Raw genomic sequence first — 19639 nt, forward strand, 5'->3', positions numbered from 1 at the left:
AATGGAGCTCCATTTGTACTGCTCTCTTTTATAGCATGGTGAACAGAACAAAAGGCCTGAAAGCAACTTGAAACTTCTGGAGAACAGAAACACAGGTGTACTATGAGTCCCATCTTGTCAAAAAGTACGGAAACATCTCCGATGTTATCTACAGGTAACAGCATCCTACACATCACCATTGTACTGACATGTGACTGCTATTTCTTAATCTTATTTCTGAATCGCTGTTACCAGAGTAAACTGGGAAGTTACTTTGTTCAATTCGTCCCTCAGAGTACTTGCACACATTCTAGCATGTTACATGTATGAAAAATTATTTGCAAATTCTAAAAAACTCACATATTGCTGCAAGCTGGGGCTGGGAAGGAAAGGCAGTGGCTGATCCAAGAGGCTGCCTGCAAAGAATGCAGCCCCATCACCCTCAGAGGGACTCCGCACAGGAATAAAGACACACCCTATGGATCAGCAAGAGGCAGCAGGACTCTTACAGGTAGGAAGAAAAGTACATACCTATCCTCCCTACTCTGTGATACTGTTTTTGTCATACTGTTTGGCTGTTCTGGAGCTTCTTTCTTTTCACAAAGTTAGCTTGTCTACTCCCCAAAAATAATCAAAACAAAATGCAAGACGTTGGAACAGAACAGTTATATGAGCAGTTGGTAACTGCATTTCACATCTGACTGGTTGTTTCAGGAATCTTATCTGAAGTTTCTAAATATGTACATTCACCCGAGGCTTTACTTACTTTACTGGTGCTGCTCAAGGTACTGGACATGGAGCTGTCCAAATCCACAGCACCAGAATTGTCCAGGGGACCTCTGGCTTTGCTGCCCTGTAGAGATAGAGATAAAGTACAGCAGCAGTTAAGACTATAATATACGGGGCATACCAAAGAGATTTGTGTAGCATCATCAGAATCTGCAATTTTCAAAGATAGCCTCAAATTTAATTTCCTGAAATGCCTAAGAATAGGCTTTGCCGCTGTGAGAAACAGAGGCTTTGTCCAGGATGGTCACTGACATTCTAAAGGATCCTGTGGAATTAAGGAATTCTCATGGGCAATGACATGCTTTCCATAATATGTACATAACCACATATTGCACGTACATACTATAACTACCGTTAAAGTACCTTCCGTATTCCAAACAGGGAATTTTCACACTACGTACTTCTTACCAAGATACAAAGCAACAGAAAGGCCATCTATTACAAAGGACTTAAAACCATATACATTTAATACAGAGCAAAACATAATTTATGGTATTATCATTTCATTGCCTGCAAATCAGAATTGTTCTGTTCAACAATATTTTTGTATAATTTGTACAACTAATGTTTTCATGTAACCAAGAGAAATATCAAGAAACCTACTGATGGATTCCTATGTGCTAACTCAACTGTGGAAATTGTATCTTCCTAACATTAAATGGTATCATTTTTTTATGTTCTGAAGCTAAGGCTTATGTTCTCTTTGAACTGTTATTCCCAGTAAAAATATAAAATGTTATCATTATTCACAATAGTGACTATTCTCACCTTGATGCTCAGACAAGATGTTTTGCCTCAAATCTGATCAAAATCAAAAATCTCCATCAAAACAGCCATGACAGTGAAAATGCAACCAATATATAGCTGTGTTACATGAAGACAGCATACGCCAGTCTGGACATAGTTTCCCAGCGGAAAAGGACTTGGGGGTGCTGATTGACAGCCAGCTGAGTATGAGCCAGCAGTCTGCCCAGGTGGCCAAGAAGGCCAACAGCGTCCTGGCCTGTATCAGAAATAGTGTGGCTAGCAGGAGCAGGGAAGTGATTGTCCCCCTGTACTCGGCACTGGTGAGGACACACCTCAAATCCTGTGTCTAGTTTTGGGCCCCTCAGTACAAGAAGGATGTTGAGGTGTTGGAGCATGTCCAGAGAAGGGCAACAAAGCTGGTGAGGGGTCTGGAGCACAAGTCTTATGAGGAGCACCCGAGGGAACTGGGGTTGTTCAGTCTGGAGAAGAGGAGGCTGAGGGGAGACCTTATGGCTCTTTACAACTACCTGAAAGGGGGTTGTGGCAACGTGGGTGTTGGTCTCTTCTTCCAAGTAACCAGTGATAGGACGAGACGAAATGGCCTCAGGTTGTGCCAGGGGAGGTTTAGACTGGATATTAGGAAAAATTTCTTTATGGAAAAAGTGGACAAACATTGGAAAAGGCTGCCCAGGGAGGTGGTGGAGTCACCATCACTGGAAGTGTTCAGAAAACATGTAGACGTGGCACTTCAGGACATTGTTTAGTGGGCATGGTGGTGTTAGGTTGACGGTTGTACTTGCCAATCTTAAAGGTCTTTTCCAACCTTAATGATTCTGTGACAAACTGGTGAAAATTAGAACAGTAACTGCTACAGTTACTGTAACAAAACTTAATGTTATGTTTCACATCTCAAACACACCCACTGCAGGATTTTGTGGGGGTGAACTCTAGAAATGCTAGCTGGGAAGTAATGAGGTAATGAAGTAATGAGGACATATTCAGCTAAAAATCCTCTCTATATGCAGAATTATAACAGGGAGAACATGCTTTTGCCATCGTTTGTTTCATGGGAACAGGTTAGATACGATGTCTGAAATAAGCTCTGAAAGCCTAGTTTTGTCACAAAAGACAATAAAGTGTACTAGGTTTTGCTTCAATTTAACTGTCTGCTGATGAGAAGTGAGAATGCCCAATTTCTGTTCCTTAATAGGTGTTCTTTGGCTTTCTGTCACAACTCTCTTTTTTTTTTTAAAAGGGAGAAGGTCTGACTTTAAGCCTTTGTCAAGCAGAAGTCTTTCCAAGTTGCTATTATTTTCCTCAGACTTTTCCCATGAGGTGCAAAACAAAGAATATTTGAATGAGAAGACACTCCATAGGTTTATGTAGTGCTTAACCTTGACATCTGATTTGTTCTCTTAATCACTGCTGTATACTTCCAGCAGATATTTTCAGCCATCTGTTCATGATAAACATTTTCCCAACATGTTTTCTTGGGGATCTCTATCTCATCGGAGCTCAAGCTTTTCCCACTAATAGGTATTGCCAGACACTGTTTACGAAGAATTTTACCTGATGTGATATTGCATAAATGCCTGCATGTTCTTAGTGCCTTCTGAAGTTCTTTACACTCCTCGCCTTCAAATAATCTCTAGCATTTAAAAGTTCAGATGCCCCATTATTTGTCCGTTTTGTGTCACTAATAAATACTATCTCATCAGGAATGCTTAGTCAGTTCCCTAATAATTTCCTTCTACATAAAGAGAAGTGAACAATTCTAATTACTTTTTATATTTTCTAAATCTGAAAGAGAAATAAAAAAATGGTCGCTTTTCGTAAGTTCGCATGCTCAATTTCATACTAATTTTTTGAAATACCTATATACACTATTTCTTATCTAGCGATTAGTACACTTCTTCCATGACTTGGTATTCTCTCTACCAAAGCCCTGCTTTATTTTGTCCTCTTCTGACAGGTACACTCAAATATTTTTGTCACTGTGCCTTTAATAACCACTTGACTACAACGTGGAAGGATAACAAATATGACTTTTCTATCATCCAAACAAACAGAACAATGAAATTGTGTTCAGAGGCAATAAACTTGAAGATACTTACACGTGATAAAATACTTTCAAATGATTCTGTCAGAGATCTTTTTGCTTTGTTCTTTAACATATCTAATCTGAATCTTGGAGCACTGCTGGGCACCTCATTTACAGCATTCTCAGCAGGGGGTTGTGAAGTCTGCAAGTGTTTAAAAACATAAATGTGAAATACTCAACAGCATCGAGCAGAATCTCAGTGAACAGTCACTGAATCAATACTTTCTCCTGGTGTCCTTGACTTTTCATGCCTTTTTCTCTACTGATACTTTACTGAAGTTCAACAAACTATCCTAACGTAAGACCAGGAAATCTCTTAAAGGAAATGTTTTGAGTGTAGCAGCATGCTTCAGAAGAATTGCCATTTTGACAGGGATTTATGGTTATGTTGCCAAATTTTATTTAATGACAAAGTACAATTGTACAAATTCTAAATGTTTAAGTGTAAAAGATTAGAGATTTGTGATGGATTTACTTTTTTTCAGCCAAGAAATTAATCAAAATTGATGAAGCTCATAATTAATGAGAACTTGCAAGTGTATCCATTATATTAAAATGGGGCTTTCTAAGGGACAGGAAGATGTATAACAATCTAACATCTCTATATACCAGCAGAAACACTTCCACTTTAAAGCTCACAGTTTGGCTTTTTAAGTACGTACTTCAGTCCATTTTTAGTGCTTGCAAAGACTAGTGTAGCAAATACAAAAATGACACTATGATGCAAATATTACCATCCAAATCTAACACCTGCAGCAGAAACCAGGGCCCAGTTTTCAGTGTTATTTTTGGGGATTCATCTTGAGGCTGCCAAGCATCGTAGCCCTCTATACCTGGCCCTAATTTTGGAGATCTGAATACTTGATCTATGTAACTATTAGTATGCAGGCAGCTGAATAGCACATCATGACCATGACCAAATAGTCCTGTCTAGATATAATTCTAAAGCATCTTATTTCTAGTACAAAAAAGTTACAGGCTTCTCTACTTAATTTTTGCCTTCATTCATATTATCCTCAAAAGGCAAATCAGATGCTGCCTGCTATTATGTTCTTATAAAAAGACACTTATTTTCAAGGTAATTTTTGTGAAATAAGATCCATGTACTCGTATCACATTTCATTTTTTTCCTCCCATGATTTAAAAATTAATTATTAAAATAAAAAATGTGATGAAAAGCACAAAAGTGAATACCTATGCAGAAAAGAAGGGAACAGGGACATCAGGATGTCATGGATTAATGATTGCTGAGACAAATTACACTGCCAGAGTACACGTTCAAAGGTATCTGCTATTATACAGCTCTGGAGATAAATTATCAAAGTAAATATAAAATGTTATGCAAAGACAAATGATGGACTGAGGTCAAGTCAACTCTCTTTTTAGAGGACTGGCATCTTTGCAAGTGTTAGATTAACCGATTTTGGTTCCAGGAACTGAGCAAACAGACTGCAGCAAGCCTTCAGAATTTTCAGATCACACTGAAGACATATTAAGATATTACCTTGCTTCATATATCCCTATTTCCAAGCCGTTTGTGACTGACAACAATTTGACAATCAGCTGGCATTAGACCTAATAAAAATATTTCAGGTATGATGATAGAGGACCTCACGCAATGTTTCTTCCACTCATGCCATAACCACAATGCTTTTTTCTTAAAAACTTATTTCTGGTGAGATGCCCAAGACAAGAAACCAGAGACTGAAATATGCAAAGTTTTTTTCCTGCTTTCTTAGGGAGGTCAATAATTAGCCAGTAAGCCATAAAAGCAGAAGAGATCAACACAGTGAACAAATAGTAAATGAAGACTTGCTGCTATTTCCCCAATTTCATCAGGGGTCTAATTATTCTCCATATATTCATTTGCTAGTTTATATCACAAACAGCCAACAGCAATCATCACAATGGAGTTACCAGCCAGCAGCCGTGGGACAGCCAAGATGTTTAAGAGGGTATAATAATTGTAACTAAAAGTTTCCAGAGAACGGGTGCTGATCCTCTCTTAAACACAGACCTCCCCGAGGTGTCTCAGGTTAGTCAGTCACAAACCAAGGCATCCAAAATTATTAATCCCTTTTGAAAAAACTTAACTGTGCTGTATAAATAGCCAATTAAACAGCACTAATGCAACGTGATACAGAATGAAAGGTAGCTCAGCTCTTTGAAAATGGATAACAGACTGCACTGCTATTTCTGCGGCAATCCTCCTCAGCTACTCCTTCTTCAGGCCACTTCAAATGGTGGTTTGCACACAAGAATAACCTCCAGCTATCGAGTAAATGAAATTGTCTTTATCAAGGATGAAATCCAGTGTGTTGTCAGGACACTGACTCACACCGACAGACAGCGGGATGGCAAATGCTACAGATCGGTTAAGAGCAATTACAAATTCATTACATATTCTCACACATATGTTGAATTTTCATTGTAGTGAGAAGAAACAAACAACCAAATTAGTGGTCTACCTTGTTTGCACCTCTGTCTTCTAGGCCTGAAATCAGTCTGTACCGAGTACCTCAAAACCCGAGATATGCCTGTTTTAGCGCATGACAATAGCCTACAAATCATAAGAAAAACCAGTGTTCACCACTGCCTACAGTTTGAAATTCCAAAATGCCAGTGATGGAAATTTCCCTTTGGAAAGATATAAAAATGGAATGGAAGATTTTTTTCTTGGCTCCTCCTTACAGGAACTAAAACTGAATGATTACTTACCTGTTTTGTTTCTCCAACATGAACATGGTCCTTCTGTTTTTCTTCATACATGTTTCTCAAAACAGAGATAACCAACTCATTTTCTTTTTGATCATTTCTTGGTCTTAATTTCTTTAATTGAGAAGACCACAAGCACAATGATTATACATTTGTTTAACAGCAAATATTTACTCTTTTTATTTTGTCACTGTCAGTATGAGGTTAGTGAGAGAAGTTTACCTCGGTTAATGCTACCACTCCACTCCACCAGAGGACACCAGTGTCCCAGGCAAAGCAGCAACACAGCCAGAAAAACACTTGTCCTCACTTCATACATGACAGAATTTACATGAAAGATAAAGGACATGTAGAGGTATCCAATCACCACAGGCAAATAAAGACTTTAAAAAAAAAATTCTGCCAATTTGCCTTTGATATAAAGAAAACCAAAACACTGTAGTTCTGAGTTTGTAGCACACATGAAGTACTGTCTCGCAGTTATGGTGCACAGCCCTTCTCCTTGAAATCCTTCTCATTAACATTTCATTTTTGGGAAATGACATAGGTATCTTAAAAATTAGCACACAAGGTGAACATATTTGTGTCTGCTGTGTTCTATTTATATCTGACTGTAAGAGAAAATATTTTTAAACAATTTATTATAGAATTTAACCCCAGACACCTAACTTTTGAAAAGCATATGCTGTTTTAAGCCTATTGGTGTAAAGCAGAGGATACAGCATGAATTGGCTAATGCCAGAGTAGCACACCAGATTAATAAAAATATCCTTAGACAGACAGTTATGTAAAAATGCAAATCATGGTTACAACATATGGAGCTGTAAGAATGCTACAACTAAAGTTTCAGGCAGTCCCAACTCAAAAAATAATCTGAGAAAGATAGGCAGGAAAGATGTATTTTACTCTTGGTTTTACCAAGGTAATAATTTGCAGACTCTCACCAAAAGAAATTAACATTTTCCTGTGACTACTAGAAGCTTTAGACTGTTAAAATGTGTGCAGAATAATAAAAGGCAACAGTGCCAGATAGCTGCTGTATACTAAGAAATTACTTAGCTCATAGAACTGCTCCCACAGAGTAACTTCCAAATTTGGTACTGGATGATAAACTGCCACATGGAAACACACAAAGAGACTGAAATGACTCAAGAGAGGAAGGAAACATTATTTTTAAAAAAAGTCTGAAATTTCCTAACCTTCAATAGCGTGCCAAGCCCAATGGCATTTCCTACAATGTTCATCATCTGTCTTAAATCCAGCTATGCTTTCCTCTATGCTAAAATGGATTTCATTCAGAGCATAGAAAGGTAAACTTTTTTAGTTAGTTTTACAAGATCTAGGATAAATTTTAGGCAGGAAATTTTCTGATCTGAGACTGTTACAGTAATTTGTTTTGGTCAAAGTAACAGTTGAATGTTCTCAGAGTACAAGCTACTGCCTGTACCCACAAAAAAATGTGTGCAGTTTTACTCAGTGAGAAGTCAACATTTTCATGGAAAACAAGTAGTATTCGGAGAAGAAGAATGAGTAAAATAAGCCATTTTCATCAAAAGACAAGTTTTTAACAGCTCTAGAAAAATAATGATATTGTAATTAAAGCACAAGGTGATTTAACAGTCTATTAAATAAAGATAATGAATAATTCACAAAAAAAATAAAGTAATTTTGGTGCTTCACACTGATGTTAGCAAAAAACATCAATCGCTTTAAAATCTTGTGGGAAACAAAAAGCTTACCTTAACCTCTTCAAAAACAGAGGCCTGCTCCTGGTTATTTAGTGTTGTTAGATGCTTTTGTAGTTCTAGTTTAGTCTTAGAAGGGTGTAACCCTACCAAGGGGAACAAAAATGTCAGGGTCAAATTTGTCAGAATTAATCAATCACACAAATAGGCACACAATTTAAGCCAAAGCTCATCAGTTATTTGAGCTGACCCATTGCACTGATTTCATAACAGGGCATTAGAAAGAACTCTAGGTTAATTTAAAGCTACTCCTGAACTCATGGCTTTAAAATGAGGGACATGAACTCTGCAATGAGGAGATTTACTGAGCACAGACCAGGATTATACTCTTAGCTGAAGATTCCATTATCACACAAGATAAAATAAACCCATGAACTACTGCATTTTAGCAGAATGCTTTGTTGGTGTTTTATGCAGTACTGCTTGGATTTTGCTTGTGGTATAAATTAATTTCCATTGATTTTCTCCAATTGATATGCCTTGGCCTCTTCTGAAAAAGACTAAATTTATTGCATGTTGGTGAAGTTCTTGCTTTGCCTCTTGCTGAAAACATTTACTGACAGTCTAAAGCAGACTACTCTTTCATTCAGATTATTTTTTTCTGCTCTCATCCCAGATTAAATTCCTTTCCTCTATTTTCTGTGGAAAAACAGCAAACCATCAACAGTACTGTAATTCAGTTTCTGATGATGGCATTTCTCCTTCAGAAGCAGAAGATATGATTAACCAGATGGCATCGTTAAAGGCATTAGGAATCATTTGCCTTTAAGAAATTTCTCAAAAATCTGAAATTCTAGCTGAAGACCAAAATAGAGTGAAAAGTAGTTTTGGAAGTTCTCCAGTTTCATCAAATTAATACTAGATAGGTTTTAGTCCAACAAGCTACTGTCACGTGATCTGACAAGCTGCTGTTGCCCTTTATTCACCCCAGGCATTGCTTAAATGAACAAAACTTAACTGTGAAATTTGCTGAAATGCAGAGAGGGGTTTTTTTTTGTCTTGAACTTGTTTTCTGGGCAACAGCTACAATTCTAACTGCTGCATTTTCATGAAGGAGCATAGATCAACACCACAAACATGTATTAAAAGCTCACTGCTCAGTTCACGTTTAGTGGTAGTGTAATGCCAGTACCTAAGTGGATTCAATAGCACAGCAGGTCATAGCTATTGCAGCATATATTCTTGAGAAGTTCCTGATCTACAGTCATCTGCGTTTATATGGTTAATAAAGCCAAGCTAGCTGCAATTCAGTAATATCTAGACTCCTAATTAGTTTCCAAAAATTCAACTGAAATACAAGGAAAGAGCTTCAGTTGTGTTAGAAAATTCTTACTACCTTATACATAACTTTACGTTGTAGTCCTCTAAATAAAAAGACTGGCTTTCAACCCTCCATTCCAAGTCCCAAGTTCTTTTTAAGCATTCATTCCCTTAAGAGTTTCACATGTAAGATTGTCCCGCAATAAAATTGGTAGAAAAAAATATTCGACCAGAAAGTTCTTTAAACCTCACCTTCTATCTTTTCACAGAGTTTATGCAAGCTTTGCATAGGACATCCCTCACAGAGCTGGGGCTGTGCCTTGGAAGTCTGTTGCACAGCAGCTACGGTGAAAGCCTGTTTCAATGTCATCATGATTTCATCAACCTGAAAAGAACAGAGTGCAAAAGAACAGAATTTCACTCCTCCACTAAGCTTCTGTTTTCCTTAACACAAACACAACAGACTTTTAGAGTGACACTGCCACTTGTTTGGGAATATGCTTATGATTAAAAAGAAAAGCTGTTCCTGTGCCATTTCTGGACAAAAATACACAAGCAAGCCAAAACTCATCGTGAAGTCGCATCTCTTCCAGACCACCCAATTTTATTACTGTGGTCTACCACAGTAATAAAGATACTACAGTAATAAAGATATTACCTCTATCTAGAAACCTTTTCTTGTCTGTGATAAAGCAGCTTATTGCAGTTGTGACACACTGGCCTGACCTAGAGCACAGTAGTGCAGTCTGATTTTCTTAATAGACACACTATGAAAAAACCCTCTTCCAAAAAAGAGGGTTTCCACTGCTGACTTAGTCTGTGCAATGAAATGAAGTTTTATTGGATTTTAACTGTGATTTTAACTTCTGCCTTCAAAATAAAAGTTCCTTTGCAGACTGCTATGTTAGTTACATTTTTGAAATAATTATATTTCTGAGTGGAGGAAGATTTGAAGACATTCAGCAAAATACAGAGCATGAAGCAATAGAAGAATTTTAGGGCCTAATATTCTATTAGGGTCGTCTCTTCTTTCACTTACCAGTGCTTCATCTGTACACTGAAACACGTAGCAAACGAAGTGGAAGCCTCCATTTTCTGAAGACTCTCTGCAGATGAACCCAAAGTGATCCACGTGTCTAATTCCCTAGCACAAAAATAACAGTAATGAAGCAGTCATATTTACTTTCAATGTTTTGTACCTGTATTTTTTCCAGTAACAAAAGCATGAAAGGCCCAACAGCATTAGATAGGTCACATATCTCTGTTAGAGCTACATTAAAGTCATCTGGCCATTAAAAATCTGTTCTGTTACAGAACCTATTACTACATTAATCTTTTCAACTTCACTTAAGTCAGAGGTTGTTTGTTGGTTTTGGTTGTTTTTTTAAATGACTGAATTGTAACAGATCAAGTGGAAAACACTTACAGGAATGAATAAGTACCATTCAAAATGTATTTTACTGAATATTGGAAATAGCAGGGGGAAAAAGTTTGCTCTGTTTTTCTTCTCTTTTGCTTAAGCAGTCAACAATTGCTTTAGATTTGTAAGAGAAGAATCAAAGCAATAGTTAAAAATAGATAAACAATTTTTTTTTCTATCTAAAGAAAAGCTTAACTAGTTAAGAAATGAAAATGGTTAAATATATTACTTAAAGATCACTCATGGAAGCATTTATTTCTCCTAAAAGGCATGCAAATTCAGGCACAATCTACTTGCAACAGTAGATAAACAGTACATCCCAGTAAAATGCTGAGAAGGGTTTTTAATTGCTGGGAATTTTTTTTCTTTATGAAAAGACTTTCCGATGAGTAGAGTTAGGTGATCCCAGTGCACGTCTCCTCAGTGCACCATTCATGGTAAAAAAACCAAACAACTTCTGATAATGAATTACATGCACAATGGTAGAGCCTGTTTATAGCAGTTCAGTTACCCTCAGCAGCATTTCACTACCTTCTAGCTATCATGGCACAACAATATTAAAGTGAGGTAAAGAGAGGCAATAAACTGTTGTATCCAAAACCATAATGATGAATCACAGTAAATCAGAAATTTCAATGAAATTTAAACAATCTGAAGATGCCAAGCAGGACTCTTTTCTTGGGCTTTTTTTTTTGCTTTTCCTTGTTAAGACAGCAAGAATCACCAAACATTCTCTTTGACTTTTTATCATGAAGAAAACCTTAAAAAAAGTATTTAAAAAGCATAAAAAGTGAATACTTCTATAAAACAGAATGGCCAGGTGTAAAAGAACATGCTATAGCATCCAATATCCTTAAGCAATCCAAACAATGTTGTCTTATCAATCGAAACACTAACAATAAACCTTCAGAGCATGACAGCTGAATGAAGGAAAATAATTTAATGTATATGGAGATACCTGTTTTTTGGAGTGTGACTACTACATATAGATAACAAAGGCTTTATTACACAAACACCGGGCATTAATACGCCATTAGAACAAAAAGATCAGAAGGACATTCAAATGATGTAAAGCCTGCAGCTTCTTCAACTCCAGCTCCATTGGATATCCAGGCTAAGTATTTTAGCAGGCAGCTATGTGATAAAGCAAGAACAGGCTGATGCAACCTGCGCGCTCTCTCCCTCCATCATCCACATCAGAGATGTGTACAGAATGCACTGAGCCCCCTCTCTAACCTCCCAGCCCATGCTGCTTCTTCTGAAAGCCCATTCTTCTCCTGAAAACCCAGCTGCTTCGGTGAAGGTAACCCAGCTGTGATCATGGCCCTGCCCACAAAACTGTGAGGTACCAGGAGCTGGCAAACACTCTTAGCTGGTTCAGATTAGCTAATTCAGATACCACTCCCATACTTCTTTCTGCCATTATAATATTGCACTGACAGATTGGGCATTCTGGAAATTAAGTACTGATTCTGATCTCCCTTATAACTTAACTCCAGTGCCAAGAAAAGATTATTAAAGTTCCTGTATGGTCCATAAGATGGTTCCGTCAAGTCTTCTGAAATGTGCATACTTGGGGGAAAAGTCCTCTGTACCCCAATACCAATATTTGCCCAACTGACATAACATTTGCCTAGTAGCTCACTCTTCAGACAGGAGGGGAGAATTCAATCAGAATCTCACTCCTACTGCTCTGAGGAGCACAACCATCTACTGACCTTCAGGGTAAGTCACAAAGTCTACCTAACTAGCTTTTGCCTAAGGAGATGGCCTAAGGGAACATGGGGATAAAGATTTTTCTGTGATCAAGGAGTTCTCTTCAAAGCTTTTTATCTGACAGCATGCAAATGACTTATGTTTACTCTGAAATTTTCGGAATAGGTACCTGGATATTTTAGTGATGAAAGCTACCCTCATCAAATTAAAAAAAAAAAAGTAATTTATGGAAAAAAAAATCTAAAACGACTAGAAGCAAGTAACAGCAACTCATATTTTTCATATTTAAAAGTGAGTAAATAAGCCTACTGGGGGAAAAAAGCGAGTAGACCTGCACTATGTGAGTAAGCCAAGTGCAAAATAGTTCCTAGTGCAAGAAAGAGTGGCAGAATTCACATCCTGGTATACTAGGTCTTATTCCCACCCAAGCCCCACCATACAAACAAGCGTTGCACTGGTTTAATTCAAGGTGAATTTTTAGTTAAGCCAGCGGAAACATCCATTCCTCAATAAATGTAAGTTTATTTATATAATTATAGTTCAGGTTAATTACTTAAAGGTTTAAACTAAAATTATGTGCAACAGGTCTTAAAGGAATTAAGTGTTCTCTAAGGACTCTATCCCAATTTAATTTATTAAATTCAATTTCCCCATTCAGTTAAACTGAATCAAATCTGGTATACAGACAAACTAAACACAAATAATGCCCTGCAGGACAGAAAACGGCCAGTGAAAGACAAATCCCTGCATCGTGACACTGGTTAGTTATCAAACGCAACTGGCCTATGAAATGTCTTTATGAACAGCCATTTCAGTCTGCAGGTTGATATTTGAGCGAGCCGCAGAGGAGAGTCCCCCGCTCCCGCACAGCGGACCCGCCAGCAGTTAGCGCAGCTGCCCGTACATAAGTGCTGCAATCGGCCGAGCTGTCCCGTGTCCTTGATGTGACGGTGACCATTCCGCCCTCACGGCCACCGCAGGAGCTGAGTGCGAATCACACGCCCGTGTAACCTACGCGACGCCACTACTGCACCTTCAGACGTGCAAGCTGCATCTCTTTCAACACATCACTACTCAAAGTAAGTCATTAGATAAATTGCAGCCTCGCATAATCCATGCAAAATCAAAGTCAGAGCCACAAAAACGAGTAGAGGAGAGGGAAGCAAACGCTGTGAGACAAGGAACAGGGATTAATAGCGAATGAGGAGACTTTGAAATACGCTTGCCTTCAGGGCATCACACGCACTACCTCTGCATAGCAGCGGGCTCTCTTCTTTGACACACATGCAATTTATACTCTTGGAAAAAAAATTTTTAAGTATTTTTCAGAGAACTCTTACATATCATTTATCTCCTTTCATTATCACTTGTTGAAAAATATAGCTCAGAGAATCCCAGCCTTGCACAACTGTGAATCACGCCTGCTGAAATCTCAAACCAAAGCTGACCAGAGTGTTCCTTCTAGCTTGTATTATTCATCCACCACACACAGAAATGAGTCTCTCTCTCAGAAATTACAATGCAAAGCATGAGAAAAGAATGACAGTTTTACAAAATTACTGATTAACTAGCAACTTGTCAATAGCAATTACTGAAATTGCTGGCGTGAGAATCCTTTGAAATGCTCGGAGGGAGTAGTACATGTGCATTCCCAAATGGACAATATTTAAACAAAAGAAAGAGAGAAAGAATACAGTGCAATCTTACCTGAGAACAAAAGGATATTTCTTTAAAGCTTTTTTCAATTGCTACTTTTTTTGTGTCAGGACTGATAAGGTAAACTTCAGACTGGCCAATCTAAAAAGAGCAAAATAAATAGCAAGATGATAACAAGTAACACCACACTTCCTTTTGTCTCACTATAAAAATGTTTCCCGGACATAAATCTCTATTTTTCTTCTACCTGTATGTTTAGACCAATTCGTGTATTATTACCAGAGAAAGAGAGGATATTGAAACAATATTGAATTGGCATTCAGAGCTCAGCACATTACTGAACTGAGATTTAGTTTCACATTTGAGACAAGAGACTGAGAACAGTGTTTAATTCGACGAGAGTAATATTATACCACAAGTAACTTACTTTGCACTTAGAAAATATACTTACACTCCCTTTTCTTACTTTCTGCAGGTTTGGCACATACCATATTCCCAAAAGCTACTTAATGAAATTGTCCTAAAATTTAAACCTAAGCGTGTGCCTCCACCTGTATTCCTAATTATTTTTTAGCGTTCTATTTATTTTTTTAAGATACACATAGCATTTAATTTAAAGGTTTTAATTCAAATTATAAAAATGAGCTTACTGGACTATATTTTCTAACTTAATTTAATCTGTAGGCTATTTGTACAGCAGTGTTCCAAAAGCTGATGCTAACGTTTGATGGGCAAAGCGTGAAACTATTTTTTCCAAGTTTTCAGCTTCTGGCAACATCTTTGTAACATTTTAACAGATAAAATTTAAAGTCCTCATAGTTTCTAGCACATCAGAAAGTCTGCTAAGGACAAGTCTTGTAACAGACTTTAGGGAAAATGGGTAGAATCTGGATCCATTCATGAGCATGACTTAGACAAACTTGCTGAAGCTTCAACCACTACCAAATCCCACAAGATGTGCATAAAAAGATAAACAGCACCAATATACCTGTAATTTCTTAAGGAAGGGAGAAGGGGGAAACCCTGTGTGTAAATGGATCAGCGAGATGTAGACCATTATTAGACACACAGAGGTAGCACCTCTTCTTTGACTTCAACCAGTCGCAATAATTTTCCCCAACTCCCCACTGGTTTCCTTGTATTGTCCCCTGGGCTGACCTCCCATGTGTTCATGAGATTATTCCTTCCAACACCTACTCAGCAGCCTCCTCCTCCTCACTGCTGCCTTCCCCTCCCCGCAGCAAGACACCCCTTGCTAGCTCAGACCCACATACTCCTTTCACACAGGGTAGCAGAGATCATTTGAAGCCAACTGAACAAGGGGAAAAAAAACCCCAATACACCCCTCACCTGCCCAAAATACAGCCAAGAGAAAAGCCTATAAAAACAAAGAAAACCCTAAAATCCTACGAAATTGGCTAGGAAAGCAGTTCTTCAGGAATAGACACCAAAATGAGGACTGTCTGAACCATGTCAGGAGAGTCAGCAGATAACTCATCTGAACATTATTCACACCTCATACACCAACCTCTGCTGCAGTCTTAGGGAAAATCCAAGTAAAAGCTTCAACTGAAAAAACAGAAGCCATTTTTTTCCTCCAGATATAAAGTTACTTTTAAGTGTTTCATATGTAGCCACACACAAACCGATGAGCAAAGGTGAAAATCCGCGCAGGCTGTATGCGTACTCTTACTCAGAACCTGCTGAACACGGGGGACGGATAATCAATAAACTCAGCTCTGCCACGAGCCGCAAGCTTGTGGATACTGGAGGCACAAACCACAGTTACTTCACTTCCTTATATTCAGCCGACTTTAGACTGGCTGAATGGCAAAAGAATACAACTGCGCATACTAAACAGTATTTTCCCAGGCAAAAAGCAACGCAAGATAGAAAGCCGGACCGGCAGAGCCCCGCGGCTTGGAAATGAGCCTGTCAGCAAGTGACTGACATTATATTCAGGCTGAAGCTGCATGTGTCTTTGAGAACTGTTGCATCTATTTAATATAAATTAAAAATGCACTCACTGGAGGAAGAGGATCTGGACCTAAGCAGTCCATCTATAATCTCTCTATGTGCCATGAATTAATAATGGAGTCAGGATTTGTTTTAAAAATTAGGCATTATTATAAAGGTTGTCTGTATTTCCTGTGTGAAATACATGCTCAGGGAAAGAAAGTAAATATGGAATTGTTTTTACTGGAGTACAAAATTTCTCTCCACCTTCTTCCACTTCCCTCTCTGATGCCAGCCTGCCAGGACTAAACAGAAGTTTTAAATCAAGTATAGCTAACTACACCTCTTTCTTGTGTGTTACTTGTTAGAGACATAACACTGGCGATCCTTCTTAAAGCAGCACTTCTCTTTTCCCCCCTCCAAAAAACCTGCTGTAACTGCAACCACTCCACTTTATTACTGTCCCAGCCCCAAGAGCAGCTGACAGATCCAAGATGAACTTATGACAGCCAGCCATCACAACATCAGTTCCAGTTTTGTATTATGTACATAACATACAGATATAGAAAATATGTTATAGAACTTATCTATAATGAGGAATATAACACATTCCTTACTTGTTTCTCAGATCTTGAAAAATACTTCTGCTGCTCACCTATAGAGGCAAAGGCATTGGTAGCCACACAAAAGCAGGACAGGAATGGAGGCAGGTGTGGAGTAGCCTAGGAAGTTACTACACTACTCCATTGTTACACAGACACGTTGGCAGCAGGAACACCTTCATGAATTACACTGCTTATCATGACATATAAAGTCTACTAGCCCCCAGTCATGGTTTGGTCCTTCTGCTCTAGTTACAGGTACCTCATTCACCTGGAAATTTATTTCTGCTGTTACTAGTTAGTGTAATTGTACGTACCATTTTGCAATTGTATAACTACCTACTAATTGGCTGTAACTTTCTAAAAGCCATCTTTAGAAGCCCAGTGTTCCAGCTAGTGCTGTTTTAAACTCTTTAACATAAACTTATTTTGACTATGTAAAACAATTTACACAGACTGGTAATGCTTTCTAGAGAAACAGGCATGTTTAAGTTAAGTTCTGGTAATTGCAATTAAGTTATTAAAGAAGTAACTGCCATCTGTCAGAACATCTGCTTTGGTGTTTGCCACTCCAAACTCCAAGATGCAAAAATGCCACCAAGAGCTGCAAATCTGGCTTTACCATAAACAACATCGTCCGGTTTTCTGCAATGTCTGTTGGTTGCACAACACTGTGTCCATAGATAAGTTGACTTTTTAGGTTCAGTGAAATTGCATCTTCTTCAAAAGACTTGACAAAGCTGTTACTCCTATGGCTTCCCTCTTGCAAATCCTTCTTAAAAGCAAAGGAACGAAGCCCAGGCTGAGAAAAGGACTTCCTAATTGGCCTTTTCTCCTCCTCTTCACTGACTAAGGGCTGGAAGACAGATCGAAATTTGTTGCTGAAAGAGAAGCCTCCGAAGTTATTGGCAGTTTCATGTTGTTGGGACGATGAGTTGGAATCTGATTTTTTTGTACAACTTGCATGATTAAATTTCTCAATGCATTCATCTATGAGTGCTGGAGGTGCATTTTTATGTGCTACTGTCACCCGTCCACAGAACAGCACCTCAAACTTTTTGGCAAAAGGGTCTTCAACATCTGAGAGATTATTCTGAAATTCTTCTTGACGAGCAATTTTTCCAGCTTGTCGAATAGAGCTTATAATCTCAGGCACCTACAGGAAGGGGGAAAAAAAAAAAAAACACGTTAGCATCTAGTGCTTTATGACAAACAAGTTGCAACACTAAGGTGCTCCCTGCTGTTATTTTTCTGGAAAGGCTAATTTGGTTTTGTTTTCTGAAAGACCAGTTGAAGTGATCTTCTATTTGTCCAACAGACACATTATAAAGTTAAACACTGACTAGATGATTTGCTCATTTGTCTACCTGCCAGGAGTTCACCATCATCAACACTTTGATAAAAGAGCTTCATTTCCTGTAATGCTGTATTTTCAGTAAAACTTTTGCACCTGAAGCAAGAAGTATAACATGACAAATTCAAACTCAAAATGAGAGATGAAAATACTTCAGAAAGCATAAGAGAAGCCACAAACTAATTAATTAGGAAAGTTATTTAACCTCTGTTGTTTTTCACTCCCTTCTCTTACTCAAGCATTCATGTCATGTAGATTAATGAGTCCCTTGCAAATTTGCTTTCGCCTTCATAATAGCACGTTACAAAAAAACCCCCAAACACCAAACTACCATAACAATGTAATCGTAAATAGCTGTGCTTTTTAAAGAAACATATTCATTATTTTAGATGTTAATTTTTATTCTACCACCCTAGATGACACTCCCAAATAATATTACTTCGACATATAGCATCACTTGCAGGGTATTCTCATCACGTATGAGAAAGCAGTCTGCTACAGCCCACGGATGTAATCATAAACAAAACCTGAACTGCCATCCGGCATATTTTAAGTAACAGTAAATGGTCACAGTTTCAGATATGGTTATAAGGTAGGAACATGCATATGCTATCTGCTAAGCTCCTGCGAGGCTGATGCTTGGTTACATCCCACTGCTTTGGCTGCCCTTGGAGATTAAGGTTCTTCTGCAGCATGTGCTGATGCCATAACGACAAATGCGGGGCCACCATCTATGATTACAACAGATAATTCTGCCAACTTTTTAATTTCCCCAAATTACTTTGAGAAAAATCCATGCTAAGTGTGCCAGTTTCCTGACAAAACAAATTTCCTGTCAAGTGTCAATTGGAGCTTGCTTGCTTACAGGTATTTGGTTGTGGAGAGTACAGAAGGAAGTCTGGGAGCAGCAGAATAAAGCAGCAGCCCAGAAGAGCCATCTCCCCTATGAGAAAAGGCATCCCTAAATGTAAAGAATGCTTTGGAGACATGAACTCTGTCTTTTTCAGACATTTCTATGGTTATCTACTGCTTAAGCATAATGCAATAATACACATAAACAAACGCAGGAAACAACAAAGGACTTGGGAAAAAAAAGGTTGAACAGTGAAAACTGAATGGTTATATTATGTGTGGTCATAAAGACCTCAGTAAGATTCTTTCTACAGACAGGGAAATACAAATAGATAGATAGATACACAGACATAGGTAGCGGATTTAAGACAGTAAGTACAAAATAAATAAGCTGACTCAGGAAGCATTACTTCACCCTTGAAGCACAAGGCATGAGTCATCAGCTAATGACCCAGCAAAGAAAATGGGAGAGAGGTAGGAAAACACGGTCATGACTTCAGAAGTCTGTTCTCAGCTATGTCACGAATCAGTCAGAAAGCCTTGGGCTCGGGCAGCATCGTGCCTAACTTTTTAATCATATACAAAAAGAATGTAATGGTATAACAAATCTGTATTACCTCAGACTATATGCATTTGCTCCACAAAGAGCTCAAGGTTCACCTCAGTTTTATTTACCCAATACTCCTTCAGAGAACCAATTTTTAGTCGCATACCACATCAGGATGACAGCGAAACATAAAAATTTAT

General features: G+C 38.2%; 1 protein-coding gene across 3 annotated transcripts in view; it reads right to left on the reverse strand.

Moving 5' to 3' along the window:
- TBC1D1 (TBC1 domain family member 1) overlaps positions 1 to 19639 on the reverse strand; it is a gene marked incomplete at both ends in the record, with an annotated part of 104949 nt that overhangs the window by 39613 nt on the left and 45697 nt on the right. For all 3 annotated transcript variants that reach the window (XM_081999583.1, XM_081999582.1, XM_081999581.1), the window contains 8 exons: positions 746 to 832; positions 3630 to 3758; positions 6335 to 6445; positions 8071 to 8162; positions 9589 to 9721; positions 10376 to 10480; positions 14180 to 14269; positions 17309 to 17842. In XM_081999583.1, the coding sequence (XP_081855709.1) occupies positions 746 to 832; positions 3630 to 3758; positions 6335 to 6445; positions 8071 to 8162; positions 9589 to 9721; positions 10376 to 10480; positions 14180 to 14269; positions 17309 to 17842 (1281 nt within the window). The remainder of the gene's footprint in view (positions 1 to 745; positions 833 to 3629; positions 3759 to 6334; positions 6446 to 8070; positions 8163 to 9588; positions 9722 to 10375; positions 10481 to 14179; positions 14270 to 17308; positions 17843 to 19639) is intronic.

The sequence above is a fragment of the Phaethon aethereus genome (assembly GCF_964289735.1).
Source record: "Phaethon aethereus genome assembly, chromosome: 4".
In the NCBI taxonomy this organism is placed as follows: Eukaryota; Metazoa; Chordata; class Aves; order Phaethontiformes; family Phaethontidae; genus Phaethon; species Phaethon aethereus.